The sequence below is a fragment of the Hemibagrus wyckioides genome, linkage group LG27 (genome assembly GCF_019097595.1).
Source record: "Hemibagrus wyckioides isolate EC202008001 linkage group LG27, SWU_Hwy_1.0, whole genome shotgun sequence".
Classification (NCBI taxonomy): Eukaryota; Metazoa; Chordata; class Actinopteri; order Siluriformes; family Bagridae; genus Hemibagrus; species Hemibagrus wyckioides.
Window position 1 is genome coordinate 17,959,559 of NC_080736.1, and position 18,123 is coordinate 17,977,681.

At 43.6% G+C, this 18,123-nt stretch overlaps 3 protein-coding genes across 3 annotated transcripts in view; all 3 read left to right on the forward strand.

Annotated features, from left to right (window-relative positions):
• The window catches only part of tspan7b (tetraspanin 7b), a 37,858-nt gene extending 37,594 nt beyond the window's left edge, over positions 1 to 264 (forward strand). Inside the window, exon 8 of the mRNA XM_058381702.1 lies at positions 1 to 264. This exon is cut by the window's left edge and continues 2,366 nt beyond it. The gene's annotated coding sequence lies outside the window, so the exon portion shown is untranslated.
• A 5,672-nt stretch (positions 265 to 5,936) lies between these two features.
• LOC131347558 (uncharacterized) lies at positions 5,937 to 9,316 on the forward strand. The gene is made up of 2 exons (XM_058381700.1): positions 5,937 to 6,114; positions 7,314 to 9,316. The coding sequence occupies exon 2, from the start codon at positions 7,596 to 7,598 to the stop codon at positions 8,430 to 8,432; it is 837 nt and encodes a 278-aa protein (XP_058237683.1). The 5' UTR covers positions 5,937 to 6,114; positions 7,314 to 7,595; the 3' UTR covers positions 8,433 to 9,316.
• A 5,302-nt stretch (positions 9,317 to 14,618) lies between these two features.
• On the forward strand, positions 14,619 to 16,340 carry mid1ip1b (MID1 interacting protein 1b). The gene is made up of 2 exons (XM_058381718.1): positions 14,619 to 14,779; positions 15,147 to 16,340. Exon 2 carries the CDS (start codon positions 15,376 to 15,378, stop codon positions 15,841 to 15,843), a length of 468 nt encoding a protein of 155 aa, XP_058237701.1. The 5' UTR covers positions 14,619 to 14,779; positions 15,147 to 15,375; the 3' UTR covers positions 15,844 to 16,340.
• Positions 16,341 to 18,123: the final 1,783 nt, after the last annotated feature.

Sequence of the window (18,123 nt, forward strand, 5' to 3'; positions counted from 1 at the left end):
ATGTAATGACTTGTGTTCTACATGAATTCTGCTTTTTTCAGCTTCCCCTAGTTTCAGTCCGTCGTTCAGTATTAAATTAGAGGAGAAACGGATCGGTCATCCAGCGCCATCCGAATCCGAACAAGCGAACGGATAGTGACACTTTGTATAATAAAAGATTTTTAAAAACGCATCACCAGCTAGCATGTGAGCAAAACTCTCTGTTGGTTATTGTAAACGACTGTGATATCTGTTAATAAAATGGTTCTTTCATCGTTAACAGCGGACACTTTGTTGTTGTTGGGTTTGTTTCTCATCACTCTAAAGATAAACTGCTTGTGAAATGTTTTAATAAGTTTTTATATTACAATCATTTACATTTAAATAGATATAAAGTGGAACAGAGCTTTCAGAAGCAGAAACTAGAACTGTGGCACGCTTTCCACCTGCACGCCGCTCACTTCCTGCTCCAGCCAGGAAACCAACAGGACCTCGGGGGCGGAGCCTGGAGCCATTATTGTGCACTTAATTTAAGGAGTTGTGCTTTTACAGAACCTGAAACTGGATAAAGAGCAGCTGATTTTTCTTCAGCTGATTCAGTGTGGGTCAGTCTGTGCCTCAGACCAGGAAACTGGTGTGATCTTCAGCAGCTGCAGTTCCTCCACCGCAAGATTCGATGTGTGGAGCGTGCTGAGACGCTTTTCCACTCTCAATTATTCGAGTTCATATCGACTTCCCAGCAGCTTGAGCCTGGCCATTTTTTCACTGTTCCTCACACAGTATTTTTTTCTTCTCTGCACCATCCTGTGTAAACTAGTGTAGAGAGTGTGTGTGTGTGTGTGTGTGTGTGTGTGTGTGTGTGTGTGTGTGTGTGTGTGTGTGTGAACGTTCCAGGTGATCAGCAGGTTCAGAAATTCTCAAAGCAGCCCATCATGCCATGATGAAAGTCACAGAGAAATCACACTTCTCACAGTTTTAATGAAAACGTGAAGTGAAGCTCATGGCTTCTGTCTGCCCGATGCTAACACGATGTAGCTGGCATCTGATTGGCTGATCAGATAACTGCATGAACGTACAGGTGTTCCTAAAGTAAATAAATAAATAATAATAACAAAGACAGGAAGCCACAGGATGTCACGAGCATAATGAGTTTGTCTCATGGAAATACAGCAAGCTTCCATTTTACTTTCAAATTCCACCAAGGTCACGACAACACGATCTGTGTTAGCGACACGACCGCGCCTCACTTCAGAACCTCCAACGTCTAACCTGAAGAATCACCTTGAGGTAAAAGTCATAGTCGTTTTACACACCGCTCATATAAAAACATGACATTGCTAAGATAATTCTCTCTCTCTCTCTCACACACACACACAAGGTATCTAGCTAGCCATTTAGCCCTAGCTAAAAGCTGTACCGTTCATCTCGTTTGCAAAAGTGACCGTTTATTTGACAGGCTAATGTTGGCTAGCTAGCTGCATGCTAACAAAACAAAACTACTTTTTTTAAACTTAAAATATTAAAGCTACACTACAGCTAATTTTTTTTTTTTGACTTCCTGTTCCTCTCGTGTGAATACACTTCGTGAGGTTTTTTTTATTTAAAAAAGTGTTTTATTCTTATTTTATTCAAGAGTGTTTAAATGACCTCACTCACTTTATACCACTAATCAGTAGACTGACTAAATATATTTTAATTTATATTTTGTTTTTAGATCCAGTTTATTCTGTAATATGTAGTGGAGAGTTGAATCTTTTTCCCCGATTTTTTTTAACGTGTTGTTGATGTTGTTCTTATTTCAACCACCAGGTGGCGATCTCATGCTGCCGAAAAACGGACCTCTCTGAGAAGGACTTTCTTGGAGCAATTAACCTGAATCTTGTTTTCCCAAATTAAAGAAATAAATAGCTGGCAAAAAAGAAAAAAAAACGAGAAAGGATAATTACCTCCGTAAAACAAATTTATAAATAAAGATTATACTAATTAAATTAAAATATGAGTAAACGGACAAAAAATAAAGAAGCGCGTAAATGCAGAAATAAAAAATCCGACCGAAATGAGACACGAATCATTGTGTGCAGGTTTTTTTTAGATTAATAATTGAATTTATTTCGTTACAGTAATTATTGAGTCAGTTAGCACACTAATGATAAGGCTGCCTGCTCAGGGCTGTAGATGAGTTCAGAAGTTCCTCTGAGTCAAAGTGGTGTGACTTGGAATGATAAATTCTGTCTAGAAAACACTGCTGTCAAAATATGGGTGTGGTAAGGAGTGTGTTGAGAAAGTGTGTGTTGTGTTCGTAGAATTGATTTGTAATGAAAATAGCTGATGTCAGAAGTTGATGAAAGATTTAGGAACATTACCCAAACTCGTGTTGGTGCTGGTGGCATCTGCTCAGGGTGGCTACATTGAGGTTTCCTGTACAGCTCTGTGCCAAGGTCGGGCCAGCACTGGCAAGGGAGCATCAAAATGGAGAGGTCAGTGACAAATGTTGGCCACCAGACTGTGAACCAGCTTCAAATCCACACAGCCAACTTTGCATCAAACTTTAAGTAGCGTTCATTTGTCACATATACATTACTACATGGAGAATATCCCATCCATTCTGAGCACATGATGCAGCACCGAGGGTTGAGGGCCTTGCTCAGGGGCCCAAGAGTGGCAGCTTGGTGGTGCTGGGGCTTGAACCCCGATCTTGTGATCAACAAAGCAGAACCTTAACTGCTTGAGCTACCACCACAGAAGTAGAAGCCTTCATACACATACATTACAGCACAGCGGAATTCTTTTCTTCACATATCCCTCAGGGTCAGAGCGCAGGGGCAGCTCTGATGCAGAAAGGGGTTAAGGGCCTTGCTCAGGGGTCCAACAGCGGCAGCTTTGAAGTGCTGGGGCTTGAACCCTGATCTTCCAATGAACGATCCAGAGCCTTAATCAAGAGAGTTCAATTAACTACATTTGACTAGTTAGATACTGAACACCCCCCCCCTCACGATAGCTAGCTCTTCACTCTCACACCCTCACACGTAGCTAACACCTGGGGAGGAAAACACATTTCCACCTAGCCAAAACACACCTAGCCTATCCAGCTGCATCTTCTCCAACTGCATCACAGAGCAGCCATATTTAGGGAAGATGGTTTTTGCCCCCTTCCACATAAAATCCTGATTGGCTAATATCTCTTTGATCGACAGGATGAGGGCGAATATGGCCCTCCCAAAACCAGCCATCATCCACAGATGGCTGGTGATCTCACAGCAGCAGGACCATGCTACTCCACTTAGAAGGTCATCACAATACTTTAATACAGTTTAACTGACCGCAGTATTTAGCCGCATGTAGGCGTGTCCTGTGTTTGCGGTGACATTTTGTACATAATTCACCACAGAGCAGATCACGAGCATCTCGGAATGTTTCCTGAGGTTTCTGTTCACGCAAATACTGCCGTCAAATGTGGGTGTGTCATTGAGCCCATATATGGGTTTGAGATAGAGTGTGAGGGGGCGGGGCTCAGAGTTGTCATCGGGCTAGTTCATGTAATTAAACATAATATCAGAAAGGAAAAAAAAATTAATTAATTATTAATGATTAATTTCTTTTCACGTTATAACGTTTCTCACACGATTATTTTTCACGTGATTTTTTCCTCCACTTGATTTGATGTTTATAAATAAATAAACAAACAAACAAACAAACAAACAAACTTTTTTCCCACTCCCGAGCCCATGATGTCCCACGTGTCTTGTTTTTTTTTTTTACCCACGTTATCACGCTCGCATCATGTGGAAAATTTATGGCCACGTGCATTATAACGCGTTATAACGCTTCTGCTCGCGCACATTAACACACTCACGGGCCGGTTTTTTTCTTTCTTCGTACCGGATGTGTTAATGAGCTGTGATGAGCTGACGTGTGTCAGATCAGGGAGCACACCGGGATGTGTAGCGGATGCTCGGGAAGCACCGGGGAAGGAAACCCCGCTCTCGGCAGTGGCCGGGTAACTGTGCGCGAGGCGGCGAGGCGGCGGACGCGCTCTAATCTCGTTGAAAAGCAAATTAACCGAGGCGCTCGCGCGAGACGGATTCGAGACGCTCGCGCTCTTTAATACGCGGCGACAAATTACATCTGCGATCATTCGTGACGCCGAAACCGAAGAGGCTTTTAGCGGCGCGCGAGGGGAGGAAAGAGCGGAGCTGCTTTTTTTTCTTCTTTCTTTTCCTTTCCCTTTCTTTCTTTCTATTTTTTTTTGTCTCTGCGGCGAGCGCGCATTCATCATCCCACCTCCCTTGATTATTTGCAAATATTTGCAATTTTAATAAGGCTCATTTGCATAATTCCTAGGATCAACATAACTCTTCGGAGTTGGCACGCGCAGCACCCTCAACATTTGCCTTTTGTATGTAAAGAAGCCGATATTTTTTAAAGCGTTTTTTTCCCCGCTCACAATTATGGAATAGAGCCTACAGGCTTCAGGCACAGTGCAATAATACACACACACACACACTGATGTAAGCTTGGTTCTTGCAGTGGCTGATGAAATCCTGTTTTTAGAAATCTGTAAAGCTGCTTTGGTTTCTGCTCCATCACACATTCCTGAAGATATGATAGTATAAAAGCTATGGGCATCGTCGGAGTCAGCTTTACACCGTGTGATTTTTCACCTGAGTTTGCCATCGCAGACAAAGACAGCACAATTTTACAAAACTGTTTTGCTGTAAGTTGATATCGATGGTCTTATACTGTATGAAGTGAGATTTCTGAGGCCACTGCAATCAGAGACAACTGAAGACAAAGTCCTGGCAGTGTGAGGAACGTCGGATTAAAATCTCAGAGTCTGGTGGCTGCTACGAGACTCTCCTGAAATCCACCAGGAGGAGGGCAGCATAGGATGATGCCAGTCTCACAGGACAGCATTATAATCTAAACAGAAATAAAATCTCTTTATTACTTCAAACTCACTTTGTAGAGCTGTGTTTATGTGCAGGATCTTCACTGTAGAGTCTGATATCTCATATGAGTAATGGCACAGTTTGATGATTTTTGTCATTAGTTCATGAACAGGTTAAATAAGTGTGTGTGTGTGTGTGTGTGTAAAATTGAGGAAACTTATACACTGTGGAAGGTGGAGATGATTCTAATGGTCCCTGAGTGGACCACAGAGAACAAATATTGTCCAGGAGAGCGGAATGTGTCTCAAGTTGGACATTCCCAATAGGGAGCCCTAAATATATAACGGCACCCCTGACTTTTGCCCTCCAGGCAAACTGACCCTGGACCCTGGTGGGTTTATAAAGGTGGCTGTAATTCTTTTGACCCTTGTACTCAATGCTGCGTGTCCATTGGGCTACCTTCATTCTCACCTTGCCAAAACTCTTTTTTGGCACATGTTCCACAAAATTCACCTTCCTAGTGTTAGCCGGACACAGTACAGCTAGCAAACCAGTGTTGACCACTGTTGCTAGTGGGGTGACCAGGTATTAAACAGACTTTAGTCCATTTTGTATCAGGTAAAGGTGGATTTTAAGATGTCTGAAAGTGATAGCTATAATAATTGATGGCTTGAAGGACAAATAATGACATAATGGTGGCCATCAATGTTTGGTGGTGTTGGCCCAATGGACAAAATTATGATGAGCCACCAAGTGGAATGGCCAGCCACGGTCCGGTTCAGAGTCAGCTTTCTGGGGGACAACTAATATTTCTATTCTAACGCTCATAATGACTAGGCTGCGTCGTGTCTACGCAGAACAAAGCAAAGTACGTATCCAAAAAAGAAAAGAAAAGAAAATGATCTACGTCAGATTTATAAACAGGTCAGTCGGAACAGATGCGGATACGTGTCCGTTCTTTCGTGTGAAAGAGGGGTATATCAATATTAAAAAAAATAACAAAAACAAAACCAGCAAGTTAAAATCTAGTTCGCTGAAATGTTTACAGTCTGCGTATCCTGAACGCACCTTTGACGTCCACGAAGGCAACTGTACAGATTGGAGCTGGTTATCAGTCCTGGCGCTAGCACACAGTGTGGATTAGCAGCCCTTATTGTTCGATTTTGGTGTCACCGGTTTAACCAGAACTCCCCACATTTAGCAGAAATCACGCACCAGATTCTAAAGGCGAGGATTTAATCCTGAGGTAAGCTTTTGTTGAAGAGAATCCCGGAAGTAAACAGGCTGGGTTATGAAACGCTACTTAGCTAGGCTAGCTAGGTAGCCAAGTTAGCTTGCTGTTTGTGTGTGTGTGTGTGTGTGTGTGTGTGTGAACCTCCAGTGTAATTCAATTACCACAGGAAAATGAAACTATAACTAATCACTCCAGATTTTTTTTTGCCCCAGTGTTGCATTCCTCCCCTTTAAGAATCTAAGATGGCTGATTTATTTGTATTTTTCCCCCCATCTATTTGCCCAGAGCATCAGTTTGTGATGAATCAAGGTTCGACGTTTAGATGATAAGCTGGATCAGGTACCAGACAGGGGGAAATCAGTCACCTTTGACCTTCCATGATAAGATTGATTAGCAGTGAGATGTGGACTATGCAGAAAGGCAGTGTACAGCTCGGTCATTCTGTAATGGGTGTCATGAAGCCTGAGATATATCTGGAGTTATGTTGGATTTATGATTTGATTTCAGTCATCCAGGGTTTTATTATCAAATCACCTGTGTGTCTGGACTTCTAGATTGTAGGTCAGGTTATATAAGCATGATATCTGCTTTAATTCAAGCATAATGTCACGATATAGGAGACTCCCAGAGCTAAGATTCCTTTATGCAGAACTTCACTCTGATTGGTTCCTCTATATAGTCACTATCATCCAATGAGAGACTTTGTCTTAAATCTATGCATTTGAATTGATTATATGATGATTGTTTAAAAAAGAAAAAAAACCTGCAAATTGCATTCAAGCAAGGGCTTCATCTCTCATGCATGCTCCATCAGTCGCTGAACTCCCAGGATGCAACGCAGCAGTGATGTCAGAGACTCGGCTCAGACAGCTAGCGACCAGCGAGCCAAGTAATGTGACAGGGTTTATGTGAATCTGTTTGAGCAGATATGGTGGTGAGAGAGCTGGACAGAGTAAAGGATTAAAGTGCCGCTGCATCAGTGTCTAGGTAGAGATGAAGCAACTGATAAATGGCACGGAGCAGGTACTCTGCATGGCATTGTGGGTAGGAAACTGTGAAGTGGGAAGTGAAACATGTTGAGGAACAGGATTTTCCAATACAATAGAAACAAGTGTCCATCAACAGATATGACCACATTAGGAGCCACAGTTAATGAAATATGATTAGCTTCTGTTTCGGAGGCTAATGTTTGCTGTTTTTTTTTTTTCCAGGACAGTTCTGTTTGAATAAACGCCACGCTTGATTAAGAGTTCGGAGGGAATGTCCTGGTCCTGTATTCCCTTACACTCAGGACATCATCCAGCTTGAGTGAGCAGCGCATGGCTGTTCCAGAGGGACGATCCTGCCTCCTTAGTGTTTGAAGACTCACTGACTGCTGTAAAAGTAGCTGGATTGCCTGCTTTATCTACAATCCTCGGGTCAAGAGGTGGAAGTTTATTGGTCTGGTTTGGGCCGTCTGAGAAATTTGCAGAAACGTATCGCATCGAAACACAATGCCACGCTCCAAAGAAATTTCCGAAGACATCCGGAGACAAGTGGTCGAAGCTCACGAGTCCGGAAAGGGCTACAAACAGATTTCCAAAGTTATAGGACTCCCCAAGACAACCATCAGAGCTATACTGAGGAAATGGAAGAGGTTCGGGACGGTGGTGACCCTACCCAGGAGCGGCCGGCCTTCCAAAATCTCTCCGAGAGCAAGGAGAGAAATAATCCGCGAGGTCATGAAGAACCCCTGCACCACTTCTAGGGACCTTCAGGCCACGCTCGCCTCGTCGAACATCTGCGTCCACCAGTCCACCATCAGGAGGATACTGGGAATACACGGGAGACCGACTCTGAGCTCCTTCGAAGGTAACTTGCCGTTATCCAATCAGGAGGAGGAAGGCATGCTCAGTGCTTCGTGCGGATCGAGTCAGGACGTAAAGGTGTTAAAAAACTCGAACACTAACTCCGATAACGCAAGCAAGAATAACACTAAATTCTCTGACGCTAATAAGGAAAGTGCTGGACGTGAGGAGAATAACAGGGACAATGAGAATGAGAACTGTGATGATGAAAGGGACGTTGGTGATACTGATGGTGGGGACGTGGAAACCAAAAATAATGGTGCTGAGAGTGAGAAGTGTGACGCCGGAGGTGACGGTGCTGAGACAACATCCAGAAACCGCTGTGGTGATGGGAATAAGAAGCGTGCCGTCGCAACAGCGCTGGACGATAGCGGTTATGCCACCGGCTGTGACGTCAACAGTGCCTTCAGTAGTAATAATAATAACAACGATGGAACTTGGAGCGAGGAAATAGATTACATTAGTACGTTAACATTTACTTGAACAAGCAGCTAGGCTAGCTGGCAGGCCTAGCGCAACGTGCATGTATCCTTCATGGTGAGGACCGCCACCAAAAACACCCAAGAGACGGCAGGAGGGGGGTGGGGCACCTACAGTAGGGTCCAAAATCGGAAAAATATATACATATATATATATATACACTCTGTAGAAACCTTCATTAAATTCATATTATTATTATTATTATTATTATTATTATTATTATTATTATTATTGAATAATTCATAGTGATCAGATTTTAGTTCGATTTTCATTCCTTTTTTTTATCTCAAACACTTTGTACTGCTAAATAACGGAGGCTTCTTTCAGAAAAAGAATTACGTTCTGCATAAAGTAGCGAAACCTTACCTTATGCTGCTGGAAAACTCCGATTTTCGGACCCTATTGTATTCCACGCCGGCATTTCAGACAATCCTGAGACAAAAAGTGAAGATCTAATATGATTTCCTGACATTATCTGAGTTTATTCTTACTGACACTATTATTACGACAAACAAAGGAAAAGTTTGTGCACTATACAATGCACTAAGAGTGGCTAAGACTTTGTATCTGGCTAATCGGGTTATAGCCGGCTGATTTTGAATCAACCTTGCCCTGACTAGGTCACTAAAAAAGGGGTAAAGACGTCTCCTCCATTAGCGAGGCAGGGATTAGTCCCGCAAAACAATGCTGAACAGATTTATCCGCTAGTCGTCAAGATTAATAACGTTCTTTCACAAAGCTTCATCAGAAGCCGCTTGGCCAACAGGTCGAGAATCTCTGACCGGTACTTTAAAAAGAAAGAGCTAGTGACAGACCTCAGACTCCACACTGAGACGTTTTGTGTCTCTCTCTCTCTCTCTCCCTCCCTCCCTCTCCCTCTCCCTCTGTCTTTGAAAAAGACCATCAATCTTTCGTCAGGTTTTATCGCGTGACTGTTATATCTCCCTTTGTGTTCATGCTCATGTAGCATTTCAGTGTTCTAGCTCTAATTCGTTATTCCTACACTTCTGTTAACGATATGCATGTTTATCCTGGACACAAGGACATCACCATTCGTGGAGATGAAGCAGTCTTTCTGAGATTTTGAGTCTGTAAGAAAGTGAAAAGTTCTCAACAATCATCTGACAGAAAAAGATTAAAGTATACTTGTTATTCATGTTCAAGATGAATCTCTGAGAATTCTGTGTGTTTTTGGGTTTCTTTACTCTTCCAGGTTTGAAACACGTGGGTGGGGGATGTGCCGGTTTCTAGGAAAGGGTCAGTCAGACTTGACAGAAAGTAAATATTGTGTGTTTGCTGCCCTTGAACACGCTGACCTCAGAGGGGAAGTCGATTAACTTCTCTTTGCCTGAAAGCGTCTGAGCCGAGTTTTGATTCCTGATAGAATTCTGACTGGTGTGATGCAGATTGTTTTTTTGTTTTTTAGCCTTCATGTCTAGAGGTTCCGTGTTTTAACAGAACAGGAAATGGCCGACGGAAACCCAGTGAAACACGATTTTCTTTGGAAATATGCAAATGTAGTGCAGCGATCAATCGACTTGAATCTCTGTTTCGGCTAACAGTCAGTTCTTTATTTTCCGACAGTTCAGGTTCAAGGAGCCTGTTTTTTAGGTAAGGACTTAAAACAAGCTGACATCTCATCAGCGATGTTGACTCGATCCCTTGATCTACCAGAGGCAGTGGAATTGGCCCCTTTAATCAGGGTAAGTGGGAGGTGGAGGTGGGTGTGTAAAACAGTATCAGTGTTGGTTCCTCAACACCTTATCGCTACACTTCTTATTTTTAAGATAAGATACTGTTTGAGTAGATATTGTATACTTTGTTGCCGTGGAAATAAACCAGTTCAATCCAGATTTTCTGTTTATTTGCCATTGTGAGCTTGACGAGGAGGAGGAGCTTGAACTTTCCTAAATGCCCTCTAGAGCTTGGGAGTCTTGGATAGGAGAACAACTCAGCTGTACACTTGTCATGGTCGTGGATTCTTTAAACTGATTTTTGCTGAAGGTTCTTGCTTCTTAAAAATACTGGTGGAATACGAACTTTTTCTAAAAAGAAAGAAAGAAAGAAAGAAAATGGTTTGTTTATTTCCAGTCTGTGTTTTATACTGGTCAGAGTGGTGATGGGTCTGGGGGGGGGGGAGTGTGAGTCCGGTTATTGAGAGTGTTTCTCTCTTTAATGATGATAACGATGTACATTGTGACATCATCAGGGTTTTTAACAAATGAAAGATGCATTTGAAGCAAGTCACAAAATCTGAACTAATTCAGCCATGTGCAGATTAAACAGTATAGTTTTGACTAAAAAAAAAAAAGTCTTGACTTTAAGGGTTCGGAGACCACGCCTCCTTTACTGCAACTGACAGGCATAGAGACCACACCTCCTTTACTGCGACTGACAGGCATAGAGACCACACCTCCTTTACTGCGACTGACAGGCATAGAGACCACACCTCCTTTACTGCGACTGACAGGCATAGAGACCACACCTCCTTTTCTGTGACTGACAGGCACAGAGACCATGCCTCCTTTACTAGGACTGACAGGCACAGAGACCACGCCTCCTTTACTGTGACTGACAGGCACAGAGACCACGCCTCCTTTACTGTGACTGACAGGCATAGAGACCACACCTCCTTTACTGTGACTGACAGGCACAGAGACCACGTCTCCTTTACTGTGACTGACAGGCACAGAGACCACGTCTCCTTTACTGTGACTGACAGGCACAGAGACCACGCCTCCTTTACTGGGACTGACAGGCAAACATGCCTCCTTTACTGGGACTGACAGGCACAGAGACCACGCCTCCTTTACTGGGACTGACAGGCACAGAGACCACGCCTCCTTTACTGGGACTGACAGGCACAGAGACCACACCTCCTTTACTGGGACTGACAGGCACAGAGACCACGCCTCCTTTACTGGGACTGACAGGCACAGAGACCACACCTCCTTTACTGGGACTGACAGGCACAGAGACCACACCTCCTTTACTGGGACTGACAGGCACAGAGACCACACCTCCTTTACTGGGACTGACAGGCACAGAGACCACACCTCCTTTACTGGGACTGACAGGCACAGAGACCACACCTCCTTTACTGGGACTGACAGGCACAGAGACCACACCTCCTTTACTGGGACTGACAGGCACAGAGACCACACCTCCTTTACTGGGACTGACAGGCACAGAGACCACACCTCCTTTACTGGGACTGACAGGCACAGAGACCATACCTCCTTTACTGGGACTGACAGGCACACATGCCTCCTTTACTGGGACTGACAGGCACAGAGACCACGCCTCCTTTACTGGGACTGACAGGCACAGAGACCACGCCTCCTTTACTGGGACTGACAGGCACAGAGACCACACCTGCTTTACTGGGACTGAGAGGCACACATGCCTCATTTACTGGGATTGACTGGTGCGGAGGCCACACCTTTACTGGACTTTATTGGACATTTTGTCCAGTACACACTTTTTAAAATAGCAGTCTTGTCCTTCCTCTAAACTCCAGGATACGTTTTGGACAGTGTTCATTCTGAATGTCACGAAGTTGCATGTGTTTACTGAGAGTTTCATTAACTCAAACAGATGAGTATGACTCAGTGTGGTCACTTCTCAAAAAGATGTACACGTGTGATTACTCACAAGACATTGTGAACATGTGCTGCTTTGTGGGAACACAAACTGTTCTGTAAGTCATGGCAGTGTCGTAACTCACCTTTCCCCAGCCTCAGGAGGAAATGTTCACACAGATCATGGCTCTGTCTCAAACAAAGGTACAAGAGTTCATACCTGGAGTGTTCCTCCAGGTCACCAGCTGTTACAATAAAACACTTATATGGTCAGAGAGAGCTTTTAACGATTCTTTCGTGAACTTGAGGGAAAAAAGTTAAAATCAAACTTAAAAAGCAAACGTTTCAATCCTAAGCAGACTGCTTCGGAAACTCGAGAGAAAAAACATCTTCAAACATCTGCAGACTTTTGACCTGAGGTCATCTCACAGTTTGCTCGGTTGATTGATTGGGAATCAGCAACTGTTCACATGGAACAAAAGCCTGCGCTGATGTCAGCATGTTCTGGATGATTGGAGTAGAAAATAAAAGCTGTGTAGAGGACGGGGCTGGAATCATCTGTTAAGGGTTGAGTTATATTACAGCAAATTTAATAAACCCTTTTTCTGTTAGTCAACATTGTGATGTGTTTTTTTGTGGGGGCGGGGCTTAGGTGGAGGCAGAAAGATTTCCCTGACCGCTTTAGAAATGGTAGTTATCAAGTTTTGTTCGTTTGTTTTTAAACAATGACTGGTCAAAATCCCAATTTATCTGACTGTTAGGTCACTCACTGTCCAGGACCGCGAATGTTATTTGAAAAAATTAACTTGAACGGACAGAACCAGATTGGCTGAACATACATGCTCACTCATTGAGTGACCTTGATATCTACACCTATCTGATAGTGCTTCTGCCAGCTGTAGAAAGGGAGATGACACAAACCTTTGTTTCCTGCAGTTTAGTCTCCGGTTGTTAGCTACCAGTTAGCTAAATTACACACTAAAAATTTAGCATTATGTGAGAAATCATTGAACTTGTTCCACAATTTCTGATGACGTGGATATGCATAAGAAATATTTTGACACATAACCAAACAATACCAACAAAAAACACTAGTTTCTTTAACCTTATCTGATATGAAGTGTGCGCTGTAAACGCCAGCGTTTTTGATGATCGTTTCTGTCCAGTCCGCTCTTTTTATTGAGTTTAACCACAGCTGTGGTCAGTTTTTTTGTGTCACCAGGTTTCAATTCTGTCACACAACTACATTTGTGTTCCTCGTGTAGCCAACTCTGTACTGGTTTGTATTGGCTGCCTCCAGGTTTCCCTTTGTTTTGCCCCCAGCTAGCGCTGTGATGTCATCGTGACGTCAGCACAAAAAGGGTCTATAGCAGATGTCCAGATAGCTAGCATATAATTTCTAAACATGTTGGCACTACAAGATGACTAGCCAGATTTGGTTTTAGATACTAAATATGCTAGCAGGCAGAAAATCTCCTTATTACCTCAGGCACACTTTGAAGCATGGCTCTGAGGCGTATCACCCTAGACACGGAGTACGCACGTTATTGCAACGGTCACTCGGAAACTGACCGAGATTTTATCGGGATCTCATACAGTGTGTATTGATCGTTATAAACCCCACTGAAAGAGCAGGAACTTGAGCAGACGTTCACATGATGTGCAGCGCTTCATTCACGGGTATCGGGTTACTCTTCCACTCGAAGCGAGCGCCAGTTCGCACCGGAACACTTTGCCTGGAGGAGCTGCGCTAAGAAAAAGCAAACAAACTGGGATTTGTACTAACCAAATGATGTGGGTGTGAAAGCGGTTTAATTGCTCAAGCGTGCCTTTTAACTAAACAGCGAAGAACAAGGTGGAGCTCATGAGGAAAGCGGGTTATGTAATGTCCTTCATGCACACACGTGCACACACACACACACACACACAGTATAGCTGCATATGGCAATATGTTAAAACAGCTCTTCATATCCATAAATAACTGTCTTATTTCCCTCACACACACAAACACACACACACTCACTCTCTCTCACACACACACACACACACACTCACTCTCTCTCACACACACACACACACACTCACTCTCTCTCACACACACACACACTCACTCTCTCTCACACACACAAACACACACACACTCACTCTCTCTCACACACACACACACACACTCACTCTCTCTCACACACACACACACACACATTTCCCTCATACTGTACCTCCCTACCATACACACCTGTCTCAAATTCTCTCTCTCTCTCTCACACACACACACACACACACACACCAGTGTCCTAGAATAACCCCAACCACTACTCAAGACTTCTGTGCTATAACGTGACTCTCATAAATCTTTATATATTAGTTTTATATTAAATGTTTTAATATTATCATTAAAAACCAAACCAAAGCATCATGAAGGATTGTTTTTTTAGAAATAACGAACACTTTTATTAGCATTTTCTTTTTTTCTGTTCGTTTTCCACTCGCTGTCTGAGAACGCTCGCGTGATTGGCTGCTGAGCCTGGCTGCAACAAAAGACTGAGCTCTGATTGGTCCAAAGTTGTGGGCTGATGCCTGCTTCTTATAAATATTCATGAGCCCTTTGTAGCGCTACTCTGAGGTAAAGCCAGAAGAGCCGGGATTTCACCCGTGTTTGTTATCGAGCTCGTGGGGTTTTTTTTCCTTCTTAGATACGGTCTCGGTGGAGTTTAAAGCTGAAAAGATCACAAGACACATGAGACACGGAGGACGGAAGAGCGCATGAAGGTCGGTTTTTGTGCTCACTTTTGTGGTGTAAGGAAATACCGGCCGGCTTTTTTTCGTTTTTTCTTTCGGATGCTAACACGCTAACACCCTCAGACCTGTCATTATCATGCACGCGCTCTAATTTGCATATCCTGTTGACGCTGATCGATTTTGCTTCTTCTTCTTTTTTTTCTTTCATTAGTGATCAAAGTGATTTGCTTTTTGTTTGTGTTTTATCATTAATGTAGATGAATTCTGCTTTTACTAGGAGACGCTAACTGTCATTGCTGTCACTACCCAACCCGGACTGCGCATGCGCAGAAACCGGTTTAAGGGGGGGGGAGCGATAGAGCGCGAGCCTGTGTTAATTCTCCTTCTGTTATTTCAGGTCAGTGTTATGCGGTTGCACACCGGACACCGGAGACGCTGCGTTTGTGCTCGTGAACATCACCCGGCATCTCGAGCTTAAAGAAAGGGGAACGCACCGAATGCGTGGACGTTAATTTCCGCCTCCTTAATTCGGTTGTATTTTTGGGACGTTAGTTAAATCGGATCACGGCACCGTATCCGCTTAAACGTTAGATAACCGACTACTTTATCACCGTCTCGCGCGCAGGATGATGCAAATCTGCGACTCGTGCAACCAAAAGAACTCGCTGTTCAGCGCGATGACGCGCTTCATCGGCGCCGTGAACAACATGGACCAGACGGTGATGGTGCCCAGCCTGCTGCGGGATGTGCCCCTGGACGACGCGGTGGGGGGCGAGGTGAAGAGTCCCGCGCGCGCCGCCGCGACCGGCAACGCCGTGCACCCGGTGCCGGCCGCGTACTTCCGCACGGGCGACATGTACGGCTACTACGTGCTGCTCAAGTCCATCCGCAACGACATCGAGTGGGGCGTGCTGCAGGGCGACGAGCGGCGCAAAGACCCCGCGCGCCTCGAGCCCGACGGCGAGGACCTCGAGCAGCTCTTCCGCTTCCACCTGAACGGCCTGCACGCCGTGCTCGGAGAGCTCACGCGCAAGGCCAACACGCTCACGAACCGGTACAAGCAGGAGATCGGTATCGGCGGCTGCGGGCTTTGAACTCACTCACTCACTCACTCACTCACGCACAAATACTTCTCTAATATCCGTTATTATAATTTTTTAGTTCAAAGGAAAAAAAATTAACCGTTTATAACTCTTATTTCTACCGCACCTTTATTGTTTGTTTATTGTTGTTTTTTTGACGGACTACATCGGCTCGGGACGACGCACGTGCTTAATATATATGCAGCGTATTTAATATGCAAATGGAGATGTGTGACACGGAGGACATGGACGGAGACGATCACAGTGCAAAGCGCTTCTAATCACCTTCAACACCAGGCCTTAAATCAGTGAAGCGGAATCCAATGATCATTCTATTTAATAGGATGTTGAGTGATTCCTGGAGATGAACTAACTGCAGCATGTAAAAAATAAAAGCAAGAATGTAATGTAAAAAAAGAAAATCATGCGTAATGTGTATAAGGCTTGTCCTGTTTCTGTTTTCTATCTCAAAGCTGAAAAAAAAAAAGAATAAATTTTTGTAAATGTTACGAGTCGAGTCGTCATTAAAATCCCAGATCCTTCGGATTTTTGTCCTTCAAGATGTTCAACTACTTCTACCAACAAAGAAAACTTGCACAACGTCTCTCTCTGACCCCAAATCAGACGAGACGTGTTCGCTTGCTGAAGTGCTTTAGTTTTGCACTGGAGCTGTGAGGCCACCAGTTTGACCATAATTACACTCTCACCCTGAGACCAGTTTACTCAGTATGACTGTTTTAAAAGTACACAAACATTTTAATCAGAGAAAAATATCCATGAATCGTAAATGTAAAAAATAATAGTAAGTGCAGAATAACACACCGCATGTGGTGCTGTTATAGGAAAATAATCCACGCTAAGTGGCATGGTGTGATAAAGCAGAGCGACTTTCACCACACTAGTGTTTCAGATCTCAATCTCTCACTATAATATAGATAATACACTTTTATATAAAGTATAGGAACTCTGCATTAGACCGATCAGATTCATATAAACTTATTTTCAGTTACTTTCAGCACTACTTCTGACCAGAGTAGTGCTGAAAGTTTTATTTCTTATCACTTAAACCATTCTCTAGATTCAAACCAGAAGCTTTAACATTTCCATGACTAACTTCAGCACTGTAGCTCCTGTACAGAACTAACAATCGAACACACGGAACACGCCGTGGCTGATCCAGGTCTTCGATTGCGTAATCGATGGTTGGCGGTGTCTGGTGTCAAGTGCTTTACTGTTTTGTTTGTGGTTTCAGTCTATTCAAAACGCTCACCATGGAGGTTTACCTGTTCCACCCACCTACACACACACACAGGTGCCAGATTGTTTCTGGACAGAACACGACATGTCTCTTCATGTCCAGCTCATACAATAGCGTATGTGTAAAAGAATGAAAGAAAAGCTTCAGTGTGTTCATATTGGACACTGCTGTATCTCTGCTTGTTCCTCCTACAGATTAGATATCAGAGACCGAGATAAGTGAACACGTCGTAAACGCGCGGCGACAGCCGGTCATCATGTCCAGCTGCTAGAAAGGTGTGCTTCCTTTCTGTGCTGTAAAATAAACAGCTGACTACAGATGGGGCGCAAACCCAGCTCAGGTAAAGTTAGGTTTTATTAAGAGAAAATCTCCAGCTAGTTTAATTGAATCGATCCTCAGTAATATGTTGTTTTATGAAGCTAGGATACAAATAATATAACGGAAATTCAGTTTACTGCAGAAAAGCAAACAGCACTGCGATTCTGTTAAATAGTTTCAAGAAGACTGTACATCGATGTCCGTGGAGGACATTGACTTTTTTGGAAGTGGTCAGGAGCCAGGGTCGGAGTAGTGCTGCACTCTGATGTAGTATATCTGGGGTTCCTCCCTTAGCCATTTCTAGTTGCTGTTAAGTAAACACTCGTGTCCTCGCCTCTGACTTAGTGTGCTATAAATAGGCGTCTTACAGTAAAGTGTGATTAACAGCTTAGATTCCTCTCCTAAGACCAAGATACTACAGTGAGTTCGGAGTATAATAAGTGTTTTAATTATTATCCTAGCTTATTTATTAGGATCTGATCAGAAACTCTGATTACTAGGTGACGATCCTGCTGAAAAAAAAATATCATTCATTCATTCAGCTTCACTCAGCGCTGTACCCTGGCAGTGGTGGGAATACCCCCTGTGCTAGAATGCCAGTCCATTTCAGAGCACCTTTCATACAATTTTTTTCACACCTATAGGAAAGTCCTAGTCACCAGTCCACCTCCTGACATGTTTTTGGAAAATTGGAAGAACCTGGAGAACAGAATATG

Coding starts and splice junctions, on each gene's coding strand:
- mid1ip1b (XM_058381718.1), top strand. CDS start 15,376: ATGATGCAAATCTGCGACTCGTGCAACCAAAAGAACTCGCTGTTCAGC.
- LOC131347558 (XM_058381700.1), top strand. CDS start 7,596: ATGCCACGCTCCAAAGAAATTTCCGAAGACATCCGGAGACAAGTGGTC.